The 19,526-nt window shown below is 35.6% G+C and overlaps 2 protein-coding genes across 2 annotated transcripts; both read left to right on the top strand.

Annotated features, from left to right (window-relative positions):
* The first annotated feature begins 5,670 nt into the window (after positions 1–5,670).
* LOC133176788 (C1q-related factor-like) lies at positions 5,671–7,284 on the top strand. Its single transcript, XM_061311858.1, has 2 exons — positions 5,671–5,685; positions 6,805–7,284. Exon 2 carries the CDS (start codon positions 6,876–6,878, stop codon positions 7,251–7,253), a length of 378 nt encoding a protein of 125 aa, XP_061167842.1. The 5' UTR covers positions 5,671–5,685; positions 6,805–6,875; the 3' UTR covers positions 7,254–7,284.
* A 9,659-nt stretch (positions 7,285–16,943) lies between these two features.
* LOC133176771 (C1q-related factor-like) lies at positions 16,944–17,404 on the top strand. The gene has a single exon (XM_061311842.1). The coding sequence runs from the start codon at positions 17,015–17,017 to the stop codon at positions 17,402–17,404; it is 390 nt and encodes a 129-aa protein (XP_061167826.1). The 5' UTR covers positions 16,944–17,014.
* The last annotated feature ends 2,122 nt before the right edge of the window (positions 17,405–19,526 follow it).

The following is a 19,526-nucleotide window of genomic DNA, read 5'->3' as shown; positions in this document are numbered from 1 at the left end:
ATACATTAACATAGGGGGTAAGGCAATACTGCAATCAAAAGTGGGATGGGGACAACCCCAGCTTTTCAATGGATAAAGCAGTAAAAAGTAATGTTCTGGAAAATTGGGGGTGGGGGTGGTGGTGGCTCCCAACTGGCGGATTTGGAGGAAGGCCCGGCCCACCCCGCCCCTCTTTTGTGTCCAAAAATATACATAATTAATAAATCAATTTGTATGGTGTGGCCCCTTGGCCCCCACCCCTACCCACAACTGATCACGCCCCCCCCCCCTTTCAAGAATCCTGGATCCACCACTGCTCCCCCCTCCCTGACCCTGATACTATGTGCCAGCATTCATGTTCTATGAACAAAAAAGTCCTTTTGGTGACTAATATAAGGATGCCATACTTTTTATCCGCACTTTTTTCTGAGTATAGTATTTTGCTATGGTAAATTCTCCAATTTTCCTTTAGACGCTGGTTGCCCCACCCCCCTTTTTTTCGATGTAAGGTCGAGCACTGGCAAATTCCAGGATTTGGATTGTAAATTAGCTTTTTTTTTTTTGCTCTTCAGATTATTTTGGTAAGTCCCCCCCCCCCCCTTTGGGCAGTGTAGGGTTTTTTCCCTTGTCAGATTTTTTTTTCGGAAGTTGGCTTCCCCACTTTTGAAACTGTTGCTACGGGCCTGCATATAGTGTACTATTTACCAATTTTTGTTCAGATTGTCTCAAGATTCTGTGGATGAAAGGTTTATATTTAACTTATGACCTATGGACTGTTCATTATACAACGGCAAAAATTCTGTAGTTATGGAATATATTAGAAATTCACGAATTGATCAATTAACGTGTGACTTGATGGCCTTGTCACGGCCAACTCTATGATTTTTGATCCTACAATTACTTGAGAAGAAGGAAGTTTAAGAGATTCATTTGATTTCTATTGTTGTTTTAAAGGTGAAAATATGTTTAGTCTTCAGTGTTCAACGAGTAATTGAAAAACTTCTCAGACATATTGACTTTTTACTGGCATACTAACTGTCTTATCACAAAGACAATCTGACAGTATGTACAAGTAAGCATGTCTCTCGATGTGCTTTACTGCTTGTACTCGGTCTGAGTCTTAGTTTTGCCTATCAAATAACTTGATCAAGAGACGAAATCTTCGAGATTAGAACATTACTTGAACAACAGGCTGAGAAAACAAAACTTGAACAGGATAATGTACTTCTGAAGATAAGTTTAATAGGTGGGATGAAAACACAGGTACTTGTGGACAGGACCCCCCCCCTTCCCCCGATATTCAACCCCGGGGCTTGTCGGACATTTTTTCCACAAATTATATTTATTGCACTTATTCAGCATATGTACCATAGGAAAAAATCGTGAAAACCCCAAAATAATCGTTGTACACAGAAAAATACGCCACTATACATTATAAGAGAGAAAGGTATGCCACTCCGGTTTGTTTACGTTGTACCCCCACTGGTCTTTCTGGGTTTAAAAACATGAATTTATTTTAACCTAAAATGTCGGTTCACACTGTCTCTACATATATTTCTGTCTTAGTTCATGCTATCGGATTGACTCTGCATCTCGTAAGAATCCCACAATTAATCCTTAAACAGCATTGCCGTCAGTGCGTTGAAAAAATCCTTAGGTAAACGCAACGGAAGTGCTAATACACTCCCATTTGTCACTATCACCATGCAAACTATACAAAACAATAGTGATTGAGCTTATACAGTAAACCCATTACATTCTTTCTCACAATGGCTTCCTTGATCTTTGAAGAACATTTAATGTACAAAATAAGGTATTTTTGTCTCATTTTATTTTTCGTTTATTTACAAGTCTACCTGACCATTGACAACTTTGAAAGTACTTTTTGTGCTATACATTAAAAATTCTTGTGTAATTCTTTTATTCGATTGATCTATTAACTACTTTATTTACATTGATTAATTTTCATAGTTGAATTGCAAAGAGAAATAACTCTTGCTCACTACAACTTTGTACTCTGTTTGCCTCCTTGATGCCCAGAAGCAGAAACGATTTTCAAAGAAATATTGCATTTTCATTATACATGTATAATCAATAGAGCCCCGTCCTAACACCAGAACCCCTGATATAGGGTCCAGGAGTTTCACAATTTTTGAAGGGACACCCTTGTTCATGCACTTACTTTGGTAATATAGAGAGGGAGAGAATATATTTAAAGAATTGACGTATTTAACTTTATGATCAGTAGAACCCTGTCTCAATACCAAACCCCTGAATCAAAGACCATGAATTTCACAATTTAGAAAGAGACACCCTTGCTCATTATAACCATGCACTTAGTTTATTTCCTAAATACCCAGTTGCAGAGAAGAAGATTTTCAACGAATTAATGCATTTTCACTATATAATCAATACAGCCCCACCCTTACACCAGAATCCCTGATCCTGGGGCCATGGATTTCACAATATCGAAAGAGCCACCCTTGTTCATCATAATAATTCATCTACTTTGTCTGCTAAATATACAGAGGAGGAAAAAAAAAGATTTTTAAAGGATTTATGCATTTTCACTATATGATTAATAAAGACAAGCCCTAACACTACAACTCTTGGCTCTGGGGCCATGAATTTCACAATTTTGGTAGAGGACTCAATGCTTATTACAATCTTGCCAACAGTTTGACTGCTTGATGTCCAGGAGTAAAGAAGATTTCTAAAGATTGCATTAATTTTGAGTGTTTTGGCCCCACTTCTCTGGCCGCAGAGGCTGAGGAGGGGGCATTGAATTTCAAAATTTTTGTTCTTCTCGCCCATATATGCTTTATGGTTTAGGGGTTCCAGAGAAGAAGTGAAAATGTTCAAATGTTAATGCACGACACAAGACAACGGACGAAGACAGATAGCAATTGGTCACCTTAGTGACCTAATAAGTACCGTTTCAAGATTTAAAAAAAAACAAAAACAATTTCAATGAATTTTCTCAGTTCTGAATTCGCTATAAAGAAATACATCGCAAAAGAATAGAAAGCATTTTGGTTTGAAGATTAAAGTTATAATTAAGAAGTTTAAAATTTCTCTGTGTTAAAAACTTAAAAAAAAATCTTGGGGGTAGTTCTATTTTCATATACATTAGTCTTTAAAAATGTCTATTGGGATTAATCATCTCTCTCTCTTAATTCATGAAATAAAATTTGGGGTCATCCTACGTTTTGCAGGTCGCCTACTCGGCCCAAACACAAACTCTCCACCATCATGCACCCCACTATCCTTGGAACCAATTGACTTTTATGCACACATGTCTACATCAGAACCCGCACCAAGTATCATACTTTGGTCTTTGACGTCATCAAAACCAATTTTGTGAATGGGTATAATAAACACAGCGGGACGTTCATCGCACGGGTATATGTATCACGTGGACCACTTATACAGATCCTCACGGCGGTCATTACATCAACTTACTGGTCAACTCTGCCGTCGTCGGAGGAAGTTTGATAGACACCGGAAATACTGATGATGACGATTCCGACTCGTCTACGGTGGTGGCGTCCTTAAACAAGGGTGACAGCTTCAATCTCCGCACCATACAAGCTAGTTACAATGCAGTCATTTTTGCTGACATTCATGCATTTACATGTTTTGCTGGCTGGAAGCTTTAAATTCAAAAGAATTGTAGTCATTGTCCATTTATTCCGTAAAAGAATGCACCATTTGCGCATTTTAATGGCATATTCATATTTAAACAATTTCTTCTTTATTAAAATGTTTTCAAAAAAGCTTAAAAACATTCCTAGCATCAAATACTAAAATGCTCGCCTAAAAGAACTATTCTTGAGTGACAATTTTTTCTAAAGACAGTAAGTTAATGCAACTTAGACTTCACGAATTGGTCTAAGGTTTCCAAGTTATAATATACTGTACTCATTACAATTGATCAAAATTTAATACTTTTATTAGATGAATGAGCAGAACCCCTAAACCAGGGGCCATGAAATTCACAATTTTAGACCTTTGTTCATCATAACTATACACGTAGTTTGTTTGCTTAATACCCAGGAGCAGAGAAAAAGATTTTCAATCAAATAATGCATTTCTATTTATAATGATAGAACTCCACCCTAACACCAGAACCCTTGACCCAGGGGTCATAAAATTCACAATTTTGGAAGAGGCATCCTTGTTCATCATAACTATGCACTTATTTTATTTGTTTAATACCAAGGAGAAAGAAGAAAATTTGCAAGGAAATAATGTATTTTCACTCTATAATCAATAGAGCCCCACCGGAATGAGGAACCTCTGACTCAGGGGCCATAAATTTCACAACGTTAGGCTAGGCACCCATGTTCACCGTAACTATGTGCTCAGTGCTCATGAAATCAAAAATCTTGGTATACCGCCAGTTGCTCAGTGTAATGATGCAAACAGTTACCTGCTGGACGTCAATGTGTCCAGATCAATGTGCAAAAAAGTATGTTGTATCGCGTCTACTCAAGTACAGTAGCAATGAATTTTTAACCTACGTATCTTTCTGTAGCTTGTTATAGGTCAAGCACAATATGAATATGTACTTTCAAAGTCAATTTGATATAAAGAAAGTCATAGGCGTCGGAACCGGGGGGGGGGGGGGCTAGGGGGACTTAACCCCCCCCCCCCCACTTTTTTCAAAGATAGACTTAATATAGGCATTGAACATTGGGGCGTAGGTTTAGCCCCCCCCCCCTTTTAACAGGCACATTGCAGTGTAATCAAGAAGGGTAAGTGGCAGCATTTGAAAAAATAAAATGGCACTGAAAGAAGTTCGATCCAAACCCCCTTACGAAATAGGATTTCGGGTTTGGCTAATTTTCAATTTTCTTTTTTTTTTTAGATTTATTTATTTATTATTTTTGTTTATTTTTTATTTATTTATTTATTTTTTTTTTTTTGCTTGTCAAGTTTTTCTCAGGTTTGAATTTTTTCTCTTTCCCCCACTTTCAATTTGCTTCCGACGCCTATGAAAGTTATCACCTGATGCTTACGATTGGCAGATATTAATAAGGTAGCTTAGAAAGCAAATCTTGTACGATCGTAGTTGGACCTCACAGTTGCCAAACATCAATATAAGAATTCACAAAAACCAATCACGGGAATGGGTTTTATAAATGAATGGATGTTTGTAGGGGTTATTAAGTTGACAAGAGATATTACTAAATACATTGTATTACAAATTACTTATAACTATTACAAATACATTTCCCATTAAAATGGTCAAGAACAGAAGTACAATGGCCACAGATGACCCATAATCTATTTGTACTATACATTCCCTTATCAAAAGATTTATCTTATGGAAATATGGCACTACGAGGAATGTTCTACATATAGTTGTGTTTATTGTATTTAATCTAACATTGAGCAATGCCGACAAAAAAACTTTCTTAAAAGACGAAATCGAGAACATAAAAAAGTTAATTGGACAGCAGAATGAGAAAATTGTGAAACTTGAGAGTGATAATGAAGTTCTTAAAATCAAAGTTCAGGTGCTGTCCGAAGAAAACGAATTTCTTAAATCTAAAGCTACGGATTTAACTAAACAAGGTGAACTGTTGAAGGATGAAGTTATGCGTATGAAGGAAAATTTTGCAAAGTTTGAAAAAGAAAGCAATTCTGTACATCGGAACAGCACAATGCAAGAGAAATCAGGAAATATACCAACAAAAGGACGTAAGCATATTATGTCATGGGACGACGCACTAGGCCCGTTTGGATTATACTAGTAATATCCAATTGAATATAAACAACTGCAAAAAAGACCTTTTAAAAAATAAAAATCTGCATAAAAACACATTAAAAACTTTTGGTAAACATTATTTTTAGTGTATCTTACGGAATCCATATTGGGCCATGTATCTCACCTTCGAGGTTTGGGGCGATAGTGAGCTACATGGCCCTATCCGGTTTCCATAGTAAGGTCACAGAAAAACTTGCTTGCCAGCAGTTGCATTCAATGTCTTTTAATGTGGATTTCAATAGTTCTAGCTATCAATAGTTCAAAAAAATTGCACAGTAAATTTATATCCCTTTTGGAATATTACATTGTATAACTCAAACGGGCTGTTATATGACCTCTGAGTCTCGGCCTGTCAATGATGATCGCCAAGTTAGCATCACCTAATGTCATTCTCTACCCAGAGTTGTGTTGGTAGCGTAGCGGAAGACAACTCTGGATAGAGAATGCACCTTATGTTTGACATCAAATGAAAGACAAATAACGTGAAATGTCTAAATCCCAAACTTTTATTGAGCCAAATTTCAAACAGACTTTAAAAGATCTTTCGGTTGAACTGGATCTAAATGCATCATGATTTTCTTCATTAGCCAATTCAAGGGCGGATGGGGGGGGGGGGGTAAAGGTTCCGCTGTAATTTTCAGAGTTATTAAAATTCTATGTAAAAGTAACGAAGAAAATGATCTTGGATCCTCCTAGGAAACACAGACCCCTCTTAAAGTGATAAGGAGAGTCATGTTTCTGAAGAAAATTGAATTAGGAAAGTGTCTTCTCCCCACCCCACCCCACCCACCCCAATGAAAGAGGATTTTCAGGTTTGGTCAAGTTGTTTACCTTTTTTGGCATGTCAAAAGATTTCCGAGTGTGACATTTTTTTTTTTAGATCTGATGTTGACCCCACTGGAAAAAAAATTCTGGATCCGTCCCTGAAGTTCACGTAGGCCATGCAGAATTCAGCTAATATTAGAAAAATAGTAGTCAGAAATTATTTTTAAACGCTTGGTTCAAGAACCATTTCATTGTATATTTGTATATTTTTATTGTATATTTTGCAGGCCGTCTTCTTCTCCCAATCTCTCCCTCTCCTACCACAGTACCCGTGGAAACAGTAGCATTTTACGCCTATATGTCCAAATCGGAATCAGCGCCCAGCAACCACCATACATTGATCTTTGACGTAACGAAAACTAATCTTGGAAACGGATACAATAAATACAGCGGGACATTTGTGGCACCTACATCAGGGGCGTATGTGTTCACTTGGACGATCAACACAAATCCACACGGCGCCCACTTCATTAACTTAATGGTCAACAATGCCGTGGTTGGAGGGACTTTGACAGACACACAAGATGCAAACGATTATGACTCTGACTCGTCTACGGTGGTGGTGTCCTTAAACAGCGGTGACAGCGTCAATCTTCGTACCACAGGTGCGAGTGATCGAGCGTACATCTATGCTGATATCCATGCCTTCACGTGCTTTAGTGGATGGAAAATTTAGAATGAACTTAATGAATATGAAATTATATATATATTCAAATTCATTTATACTGTTTTCATTTTTGTAGTATATTAAGTTGATAACAGTACAATTGTGCAAATGTTCGTGTCGGTTCTAGGAAAAGCGGAAAGAAGTTGAGCTTTCCACACGAAGCACTTGAAATGATAGATATAAAACTATTGCATAACTCACTACATATCATATTTATTACATTAAAAGCTTATTGAAACAGCCTGTTCTGCTTCTCAGTTTAACTGAAGACACTTTATTCTTAGTTGGTATTATTTAAATAAGTATATTCTCAAATTCTAATAATTCTCAAATAAACCTCAGATTTCCGTTATTATGTGGGTGTGATTCGATAATTCGTCTTGTAAATCTTATCACCGTGAAATTTTTTTCTTACATTTTTGCTATATGTTTGATCACTCCCACACAGTGATTTTTTTTGTTTCTCTATAATGCTAAAAGAGCTCTTGTGGTCAAGCTTTTCTCTACATGTAAGAAAAAAAATGCAATCCTCCTCTTATAAAATCTTCGTATGAGGGCAATTGCTTATTATAATAATGCAATCAATTACCTGCTAAAAAAAAAAGAATTAGAAAAAAGAATTTCCTACATATAATTTCAAGTGAGGCTCACCTTGGGGTCTGAATTATAAACCAAGGGGACATAATTCTTAAAGTTTTGGTTTTGTTTGTTTGTATATTGTTTAACGTCCCTCTCGAGAATTTTTCACTCATATGGAGACGCCACCACTTGCCGATGGAGAGGTGCAAATTTTGTCCTATGCTTGGCACTTACGGCCATTGAGCAGTGAGGGATCTTTATCGTGCCAGCACCTTCTGCGACACTGGACCTCGGTTTATACGGTCTCATCCGAAGGACCGGTATCCACGTCCCACAGTGGGATTCGAACCCGCGACGTAAGAATCAACTCCTTACTTCGCGACTCCAGAGCAGACGCTCTACCCACTGCGCCAAGCGGGCGACTTAAAGTTTTGGTAGAGAGTTTGTAAGCTCTTTATACGGTAATCATGCAAGCAGTTTGCCTGCTGAAGAGCCCAAGATACAAAAAAATACACATTTCAGCACATGACTAATAAATCCCCAGTTTAGGACCTGAAACCTAGACCCGAGGCTATGAAATTTACAAATTTGGCAGAAGGACAAATGTTAATTATAATCATGCAAACAACTTGTCTGCCTAATGCTGAATTAAGAAGATTTTCAAAGATGTGTAACGAATTTTCTATACAAAACCAATTTTTCCGGGTACTAGAGCCTGAATTTTATTTTATAATTTATGTAAAGGGTTATATGTTTGTACTCAATGAAGCAAAAAGCTAAACATTTTCTTGCTAGGTATCCCTAACTTCCAAACATGTAACGTATATACAGGTAACTCTCGAAACTTCGAAGTCCGCGGGACCGAGGAAAAACTTCGAGAGATCAAGAGTTCGAGTTTTCAAGAGTCCGGAATTTTCCGGGTTTGTTGACAGGTTTTAAAATTAGTCTTACCGGATGTAATGCTAACCTTTTACACGTGGTTTTTATAAAACAACGATATTTTTTCGTAATTCAGATGAATATTTCATTAAATTGAGTCAAGCAAAAAATGTATATCGTCATATCATGTATATTTATTTATTCTTTGTAATACGGACATCATACTACGCATTCGTTACATGAAAACGACATTTTACAGCGTCGTACATAGCATTGACTATTCCAAACATGATCATTGAACGCAGTTCTGTAAGTATTTGTCCAATAATAGTAGTCATATTGACATTGAGGCTGTTTCTGCTTTTTTCATATATCGTTTAACTTTGACACTGACTCGAAATAAAAATTAAATTAATGTTTTGTCTTATAATAAATTACTACTTTTCAATGACACTACGTCTCTAAATTATCGTAAGACAGTCGATGATAATTATTTTAATAGCATATAGGCAAAATATGATTCATTATAAATCAATTATCACCTTGCAGCATAAGTGTCACCTGAATAAACATCCTGTTCCTCGAGACCCGCGTCTTCTGCCTGGGGCCATTTAAATGTCCAGGTAAAGGTGCTAATTATATAATCTTGTATACACATAGCCACTTCGAGGTATCGAGGGTAAATTCTAATAGAATATGCATAGCGGGACTGCATTTTGACTTCGAGGGATCAAGGGTTTTGAGAGATCAAGAGTTCGAGAAATCAAGAGTAAATTTGATTAGTTATATAGTGGAAAAATTCGGGACCGGAGACTCACTTCGAGCGATCAAGAACTTCGAGAGATCGAAGTTCGAGCCATCAAGAGTTACCTGTATGTCCTGGAAACATTTTACTTTTGAATTAGCATAACCCAAAATAGCCCCACCATGACTCTCAAAAATGTAACGTATATATTTCCTGGAATCTGATCAATGGAACTAGGAGATATATGAATTTTACAAATTTGCCAGAGGGTTGCAAACGTTTCACCTTTCAATTAGTATAACCGAAATATCCTAACTGAACTCAGGGTCATGAATTTTACAATTTCAGTAAAACTATGAGGAGTACTCGGTGTAAACATGCACATAGTTTATCTGCTAGATGGCAAAGAGCAAGATTACCAACGACTTAATGCATTTTCAATATATAACCATTTATATCCCTACCTTGCGATATTTTTAACAATTTAGTAGTGGGCCTATAGCTTTTATAATCTGTAATTATTTTAAATTTCCAACAAGAAGTGCAAGATTTTTGAAGATTGTATGAATTTTGATGGATTTGGCACCCCCCCCCCCCACCCCGGTCTCAGTGGACCTTGAAATTCACAATTTTTGTTCCCCTTTGTCCATAGATTCTATAGACATGTACCAAACAGGTTGAAACTTGAAAATTCCAGAGAAGAATGTTCAAAAGAACAACACACAACGGGAAGGACAGGAACAAATGGAGATAGGTCGCCTGAGTATAACTCAGGTCAAATCAACTACAATGTCATTTGATATAACCTGCAAATACAATCTCAATTCATTTACTTTCATAACTAGTGTCTTAAAAATACTAGTATGTAAACTATATTTTTCTTATTCACTCCGTATTCTAGGTAATATAATATATTGTAAAAAGACTACTGTACACTGACATTTATTTTTCTTTTCATATTCATTTGCTAAAATTATTAATTTTTCTCCTAACATTATAACTTTTTAAAGCCTAAAAACGAAAACAAACGACCAGCAAAGATATGGTTCTTGTAACCTATGGTGAAAATAATTATCAGCAATCGGCTTGTTTGACCTCTGTTCTTGAACTGTTCAGTTATTCTTATCAAAGGGATTAGCTAAGACTAAAAACATGGTCATTAGTTTTTTTTTTTATAAATCATCTTGTTTCATATTTTTTGTTGTTTATCATATTGTTGTCGGTAATCCAGTTGAAGATGACATCGCTGCAATAAAAAACAAAATGTGTTTGTGAAACACTGATGCCCCCGTATGGCAACTTATAGCAAAGGTTATACTTTCTCAAATGCAAATCAAATATGTTTGTATCATGGCTGTGGTGTTTTTCCTTTGAAGTCAAGTGTACAATAACTGGAGATACACCGATGGGCGGAGCCAGCAAAAACTGTGCCGTGTAAATAAATTATTGAACACCAAGGCGATTTCAACATTTTAAATTATATGTATATTGAAGAATTACAGAATTAAATGGACTTTGTTATATACAAAGACAAAGTTTCTGCCAATGAAATAAAGGTCTTTCACATAAATTACAGTGAACATGTATCCCAAAAAACGAAACGTTTTTACGGAACTCTGCAAATATTCGATCCACCACATCGAGAAATCAAGTTCTTGACATGAATTCCACAAATAAATATCTTAAAATATCACACCTATTGTAATAGAGCCTTTTAGCAGGATATACCATCTTTGCTGTATTCTTTGCTCAACTAGAATAAAGTTCAGCTGCAGTGCATCCATAGATGAAGAGTTATTAACACAGCGTTTTTGTTCATGCCACAGCTCTCGAATATGTCAAATGATCAACGGGTATCTTTTTTTCTTGATTTTCGATTAACACTGAATTTCCCTTCTTCAACTTCGAATTTTTCATCCTTGATATCCAAAGGTTTTCTTATGAATTTCATTAACAATCCGTTTTATATTAAGTTGGAGAGCTGCAATCCGACGTCCTTTCTCATGAACACACACATTAAATGTGCGAATTAAAAGATACTGGCGGGAAGGAGAGAATATTCACCTGACAAAAACTATATTTTTTATTGGTGTAATTAAAAATCATGCTGGAAAAATTGGGACATAGCAATTATTGACGTTTTGATTGGCCATGATACAAGAAAGTTATTGAATATTTATTATGGTGTATCGTGAGTTATTTGGACGAAGGGGCGGAGACTCGTGCTTCGCACTCGTCACCGCCCTTCGTCCAAATAAATCAGGATACACCATAATAAATATACAACAACTGTTACTTGTACCCAAAGTAAGGTCTTGTCTCGAGGAATAAACTTCTGAAATATGAAAGCCCTAGCAGCAACTATTTAATAGATATGGAAAAGGTTAAAGTTTTTTCAAAAGTATGTCAAACATCAAGGTCAAAGTCAAATGGTCAAATTAATGGTGCCCAAGGAAAGACCTTTTCCCAAGAAATACAAAGGTGAAATATGAAAGCCGAAGCACCAATCGTTCAAAAGTTATGACCAAGGTTAAAGTTTTCCAAAAGTAGGTCAAACTCCAAGGTCAAGGTCAAAGGGTCAAAGTTGTTGGCAACCAAAGAAAGGTATTGCCACAAGGATTACATATGTGAGGTATGAAAGTCCTAGCACCAACCGTTCAAAAGTTACGGCCAAGGTTAAAGTTTTCCAAAAGTATGTCAAACTCTAAGGTCAAGGTCAAAGGGTCAAAGTTGTTGGTATATAAAGAGAAAGGTCTTGTCACAAAGATTACATATTTGAAGTATGAGAGCCCTAGCACCAACCGTTCAAAAGTTATGACCAAGTTTAAAGTTTTCCAAAAGTATGTTAAACTCCAAAGTCAAGGTCAAAAGGTCAAAGTTATTGGTATCCAAAGAAAGGTCGTATCACAAGAATTGCACATGTGAAATATGAAAGCCCTAGCACCAAATCTTCAAAAGTTATGGCCAAGGTTAAAGTTTTCCAAAAGTAAATCAAACTCCAAGGTCAAGATCAAAGGGTCAAAGCTGTTGGTATCCGAAGAAAGGTCTTGTCACAAGAATAACATATGTGAAGTATGAAAGCCCTAGCTCCAACTGTTTAAAGGTTATGACCAAGATTAAAGTTTTTCAAAAGTAGGTCAAACTCCTAGGTCAAGGCCAAAGTTATTGGTATCCAAAGAAAGGTCTTATCACAAGGATTACACGTGTGAAATATGAAAGCCCTAGCACCAATTCTTTAAAAGTTATGGCCAAGGTTAAAGTTTGGTAAAATTTTGCAAAACTTGGATCAAACAACAAAGTCAAGGTCAAAGGTCAAATATGGTGGTACCCAAAGAAAGGTCTTGTCACAAGAAATACACATGTGAAATATGAAAGCCATAACTCCAACCAATCAAAAGTTATGGGCAAGGTTAAAGATTTTATGGACAAACAGACAGACAGCTAGACGGACGGACGGACAGGGCAAAAACTATACCCCCGAATCTTCGATACGGGGTCATAAAAAGGTCGTGGGATACCTAAGTGAAAACAATTGTATGCTGGAAAAGGAAATGAAATTTTGAGAACTGAGTTGTGGGATCTGAAGTCAAAGGTTTCAAAACTACAAAATATTGAAATAAGTGCAAGAAGGACAAGAAGAATCATTTGATTCAAAATCGGAAGCGCGAAATCGTAAGTGATCATCCAGCTTCCTTTGTTGCACATATGTTTATTCTTACATTTAAAGTACATCGCTTTTTCATGAATTTATTTCCGTTGATTGATGGGGAAAATCAACGTGTTAATTCAAACAATAAAATGCTTTCTTTGGTTTTTAGTACGGGACTTAATGCTGCAGTTGTTGCAGAAAAAATACATAACCCGCATAGGAGAGGTATGTAATTTTTTTCTGCAATAGCTGCAACATTAATCCCCGTCCTAACAAAGAAAGAAAGCCATTTTATTGTTTAAAATTATATCTGTAAAAATAATCATATAAAGTAGAACTGAGTTTGTTAAAAATTGTATTATTGATATGTACGTCAATGCAAGTTTCATTGATGGAAGAGTCACGCTGAAGAAATCTGTACAGGTGGCTTGCTTAGCGGTGTTTACTGATTTATCATAAACGACCGCCAGGGCATGGTTTTCATAAGAAATAAAAGGAGATTTCATTCAGTGGATGTAAATATCTGTTTTTGAAAGTGAAAAAAAAACTGCTTTGAGGAAGCTCACAATTTTATCAGTATCCGTCTTTGTCAGGTAGACTGCTGATTGGACAAACAGCCGCTCCTACCTCATTACCAGTGGAACCAATCGCCTTCTATGCCTACATGTCCAAATCAGAACCGACGCCAAGCAACCATCACACTCTAGTATTTGACGTCATCAAAACAAATCTTGGGAATGGATACAGCAAGTACAGAGGAACATTTATCGCACCTTCGGAAGGGACATACGCGGAGCTCACTATATAAATCTTTTCGTGAACGGTCTAATCGTTGGAGGGACAGTCACTGATACAAGGAATGGGAATTATGACTCTGACTCATCAACAGTGGTGGTGGTCCTTGGGAAGGGAGATAATGTAAGTCTTCAGACTACATCTGCAACACTGGGTTCCCCGACCATTTTTGTTGATGTCCATGCATTCACGTCATTTGCTGGTTGGAGAATAAAAGATACCACAGAGTCTGACACATCTTTTTCATATTTGTATATTTTACTATCTACTATATAAATTATAATGTAAATTTTACTTACAGAGAACACTAATGATAGATTTTAACTCCTAAACAATTGCGCTGGTTCTGAAGGCCCCTTTGCGAGCATCTCTGAAAGCCTTGAGAAGTCCGTTCCTGCTTACCGATACATATTTAGGGAGATCATAGTGCACTTGTTATGCGACGAAGAATTAATAATGCCGCGGCAGTATCTCCCTTATCTCACTGCAATCTCCAAGATCTCTCCAAGATTATAGATTTCTCAAGCAGACGTTGATATACTTTAGAGCTCCGATACAGTCTCCAGTAAGATCATGTGGTCTCTCTCTCTCTCTTCTCTTACATCTCTACCTTTAGGCGAAAGATTTTACCTTTCTGAAGTCCATGGAGACTGTGTAGACCTCTGAGAGATCACTGATAAGAGAGAGACTATTGCGATGGCTGGGAAATCGTTGAAAGATTGCAGAAATCTCACCAATTTTGCAAAGCTTAACAATTAATTCCTCTACAGTCACCACCTCCGTCTAAAGGCGTTTTCATTTCGTCAATTTTAAGGAGTTTGGATCATACAATCAAAAGTCCTTAGATTTTGTTGTAAAGCATATTTTTAATATCTACACACATAGTTTAATTAAAAATAAGAAACAAAAATGTGGAGGGTTAATATGCTGCATTTGGCACAATGATGCATTTAATAATGACCTTTTGAAAATAAATTTCAAAGTGCGTAATTTTTGTGCGTTGTAACATAGCTAAACAATCTTTATGCTAGTTTCAGACTCTACGACCAAAACACTTCTCTCAGAGTAGATTATTGACGTCTAGTGACATTTCAATCTGGCACTATATCTGTTAGAAACTAAATGTTTACATGTACATAACAAGCTCCATTGCCTTAAAGATGTGTCGCCTAATCCATGGGTCATAGCATCTTTGCAAGTTTGTAACACTTGAATGTTTTGCTGTATGGACAAGACAACATTCATTAACGACATGCGCAACAAGGACGTGGGCATTGCCATGTTGCATGATGATTTTACGCACCGAATTTATAATGAACGGGATGACATTTTGCTAGATAGAGAATTTCACCATTCTGAACTCCAGTGAGGTTTCCATTAACAGTAATCGTGTAATTGCGACTTCAGCGGTCGTAAACTGTACTTTGCCTGATTGGCCTTAGTCCAAGTTCTGGTGGTCAGACTTGGCATTTGGAAACATTGCAATTGATTTATCATAGGGTGTACAAGACACATATAATTATTATGATTAAATGACGCCACTCCTGTACTTCTGCTTGGAGGACTGTCTCCGTACAGGGTTATCAAATTCCTGATACTGTCTGCTTTTGAAACGTTTTGCAGTTTCAATACGTGATAATCCAGCTTACTTTCATTCAGACATTGCTTGATGAAAATATCAGAAAAAATGCACTTATATTAATGTGGTTTCCAAAGAAATTCTCTACACTAGAATTAAAGAATACAATCGGAAAAAGTGACCATCGTTTAGATAAAAAATTAAAACATAATGTGTTTATAGTGTGCAAAATACCGTGTGAACTTTTGGAACACAATGCTGTATCAAAGAATTAACTATAGAGACACGCTTTGCCAGAAATCAATACAATATATTCACAAAATGAAATTCCATTTCATTGAAGAATTGATATGCGTAATTATATATATCTCTGTGAGTATTTTTGTATACAATTCATCATATTTTTATTTACAGATAATCATTAAATGAAAATACGTGTTTTGTATATCGTAAACTTAATTTTTTTCATGGGATCATAATTCCGTAGAATCACAGTTTCTGTTCAATCCGCGATTAGAAAGTTACGCGGATTTCTAGGATTGCAATCGTATGTCTCTAATGCGCTTTGAGTTCGCTGTGACAAATTTCCGCAGAAAAATTAATCCCATGCATAAAAAATATACGTCTACAGTATTTTCAAATGCCAGCAAACGTGTGTTCAAATGTAAATAATTCGTCTTATTCTTCATTGATCTGATTTAATAAATCAAAGTGTTTTTGTATATTATTTTTTGTACCGAAAGGTTCTAAAAATTATTATATTAATGTCGATAAAAGATAAGTCTAAGAACTAATTGAAAAATTAATCGTGCGGCAAATATCTTGTATACCATGAATATTCTTGACCTATGTTCTAATATATAAATACTGCATGTAGTTGAGTGTAACATTGAAAATTTTCACCCCAAGAAAACCATTGTCAACCGAGGCGCAAATGTTTCTCGACGAATCAGATTCAACTAATTTACATGAAAGTATAATATCAATTCTTATCATACCTATCATAAAAGTCAAACTGTTAATATGGCCGATCGCCCTTTTTACATATGCCTTTGTTTTGTATTTTTTGTCCTGCACCATATTGTTGTCGGTAATCAAATTGAAGATGACATTATTGCAATAAGAAATGTTTTAGAATACCAAAGTGAAAAAATTCTTAGACTGGAAAAAGAATTTCTGAAAACCGAGGTATCGGATCTCAAAACCAAGGTTTCAAAATTACAAGACATCGTAGAGGGGAAAGATGATTTAGATGAGTCTCTTATTTCGATATCAATTGTAAAAACACGGAAACATAAGTAATTTCGAGCTTCTCTTGTGTGTCACGTATTCTGTTGAAATCATATTTTTCTCTGATATATATAAGATGTCATTCATTATCGTTCATTTCTAAGCATCTAATAGACAAACGCTTTGCACAAGCTCGAAATCTTAAACGTATAAACTTGGTCAATTTATTCTCTTAAGGTCGGCTTTTGATAGGACAAACAACCACTCCATCCACCACCCCAGTACCCGTAGAACCAATCGCCTTCTACGCTTACATGTCTAAATCTGAACCAACGCCGAGCAACCATCACACTCTAATTTTTGACGTCATCAAAACAAATCTAGGGAATGGCTACAGTAAGTACAGTGGGACATTCACAGCACCTGCAGCGGGGACATATGTGTTCACTTGGACAATAAACACTAGTCCAGGAGGTGCCCACTATTTAAATCTTTTGGTGAACGGTGATATCGCGGGAGGAACACTTACAGACACAGAAGATACTAACGACTTTGATTCTGACTCGTCGACAATTGTACTTGTCCTGAATAAAGGGGACAACGTTAATATGCGGACCACAGCAGCAACAGAACGTTCTGCTTATATTTACGTTGATGTTTATGCAGTGACGTCATTTGCTGGATGGAGAATTGGAAATCAATAATCTTAGCTCTTTTGTGCGAAACTTTTACTGATAAAATCTACAAGTTACAATACATCTTTGCAAGACAATGGTTTCCAATCCGAACTCTTGTAGAGTTTTGTCCATCTTATACAAGTAATATACCCAAAGAGGCACCATAGAACTTGCAAAGAGCTTACAAAAGGTTTCCGATCCAAGCTCTTCTCTCAAGAGTTCTGATGGGAAACCCTTGGCTTGCCAAGATGATCACAATTAATGTTTAAATTTTATTTTTAGTAAAAATTATAACCAAAGTTACCGTGCTCAGGGCAATTTTCTTGATTGTACACGTAATAACTTGCAGTGTGTCGTCGATATATATATATATATATATATATATATATATATATATATATATATATATATATATATATATATATATATATATATATATATATATAATGATAATAATAATAATGATGATAATAATAATAATAATAATCTTTAAATACAGTCTACGGCTGCGTAAAACTTTTTTCATAATTCTGATTTGGAACATCTTCGCTAGCCAAGGGTTTCTGATACGCTACTCGCCTCATAAGCTTATGAGGAGAGTAGCGTATCAGAAACCTTTGGCTAGCGAAGATGGATTTGGAACAGCAAACGCTTTATCTTATTTCAATTTTTCAAGTATTGATAATCAAATAAGTAATATCTTCTTCAAACTTTGAACATTATACGTAGTAAAGAAAGATCTGAAATGCTTTCATTCCCAATTCAGTGCCAAATTTTGATGTCTTTTTCTTTCATCAAATAAAGTTTGTAGGATCAAGCCACTCCCCCCCCCCCCCCCCCCCCCAAAAAAAAAAAAATCCCATCTTTGCATAAAGCACCTCAGGTTATCCATAAAAAAAAGTATTTCTAAAAAATGCATTTCAATTGCATCAGATTATAGATCATGATGATCATATTATATGTATAGACTTAAAAAAAGATCGAGTAGGGGCAGTTTTGAAAGGTTGGTCGGTGTACATCAAACAACTATTTTTTTTATTATTGACCTAAAAAAAAGTTAGATTATTTGGAAGGAAATAGAGATGATTTCAAGATGAATACAAAGTCTTGCACCTTTTATGGAATCAAATTTTGAATTTTTGCTTTAAATAATTTCCTGAATTTCATGAACAATAAAAGTCAATTGCTCTGAATATTTTATTGCTACAAGCAGAGGAGAAATTTGTAAATGATATGTATTAATGAAGAATACTAAATAATGTTTTTAAAACATCATCTCTAACTAAAATGTTTAAAAAAATATACATGTATTTTAAAAATATCATACAGTAGTAACTAATATCATTGAGTATTTTTTAGAGGTATTGAATGAAAAGAATCACAAAATTGAAATATTTCTATTAAATATAGTAAAATCATATAACAATAAATCATCAACACCTCCACTTCCAACATATAAAATCATCACCTGAAATTGGCCTCAAAAGTCACTTACTACACATTCAATGGTCCTCATTTATCTTTGAATCCCATGGTTGTAAAATAAGCTGAAGTCTTGATTTGTAAAAAAATTAATTTCAAACCAAATTCTTAACCATGTATTGATGGATTCATGTTCATTATAACAATAAAAGAACTTTGGTTCTCATTTTATTTGTTGAATTTTTTCATGCATTCCCATGTAAATAACTGGACCCCTTTTTTGTATTTTAAGGCACCATTCTGGACCCAGGACTTGTGGCTTTGGTCAAATTTAAATTCACATATTGAAGGAACAGTTATATACATGTGCCATTTGCTTTGACACTTCCAGTCAAGTGGTTTTTGTTTCTGATTTCCTAATCCTTTGGACAAGGAAGGAAGTTGTCCAAATTAGAGGATTCATTTGAAAATGCTTTGTAGCAAGTTAGAATGAAGAAGTTAGAATGAAGCCACAAGTCTGACTGGTTAAAGATGAAAGACAATTTAAGTCAAGAGAAAAATTTTGAACTCGCTTGTATCTCATTTTAAGTCAAGTAAAGTGAAATCTTTTTATGAAAGAAAATCAAACAAAATTAAGAGAATCCCTGCTGAAAAAAATGTCAAGCTCAATGTCAAGCATTTCTGATAAAAACTCATTGAAAACAAGAGGCCCATGGGCCATAATGCT

The sequence above is a fragment of the Saccostrea echinata genome, unplaced genomic scaffold (assembly GCF_033153115.1).
Source record: "Saccostrea echinata isolate AGI-Se365-2 ecotype Australia unplaced genomic scaffold, CSIRO_AGI_Sech_v1 ptg000081l, whole genome shotgun sequence".
NCBI lineage: Eukaryota > Metazoa > Mollusca > Bivalvia > Ostreida > Ostreidae > Saccostrea > Saccostrea echinata.
This window is presented reverse-complemented; position numbering and strand designations above follow the sequence as displayed.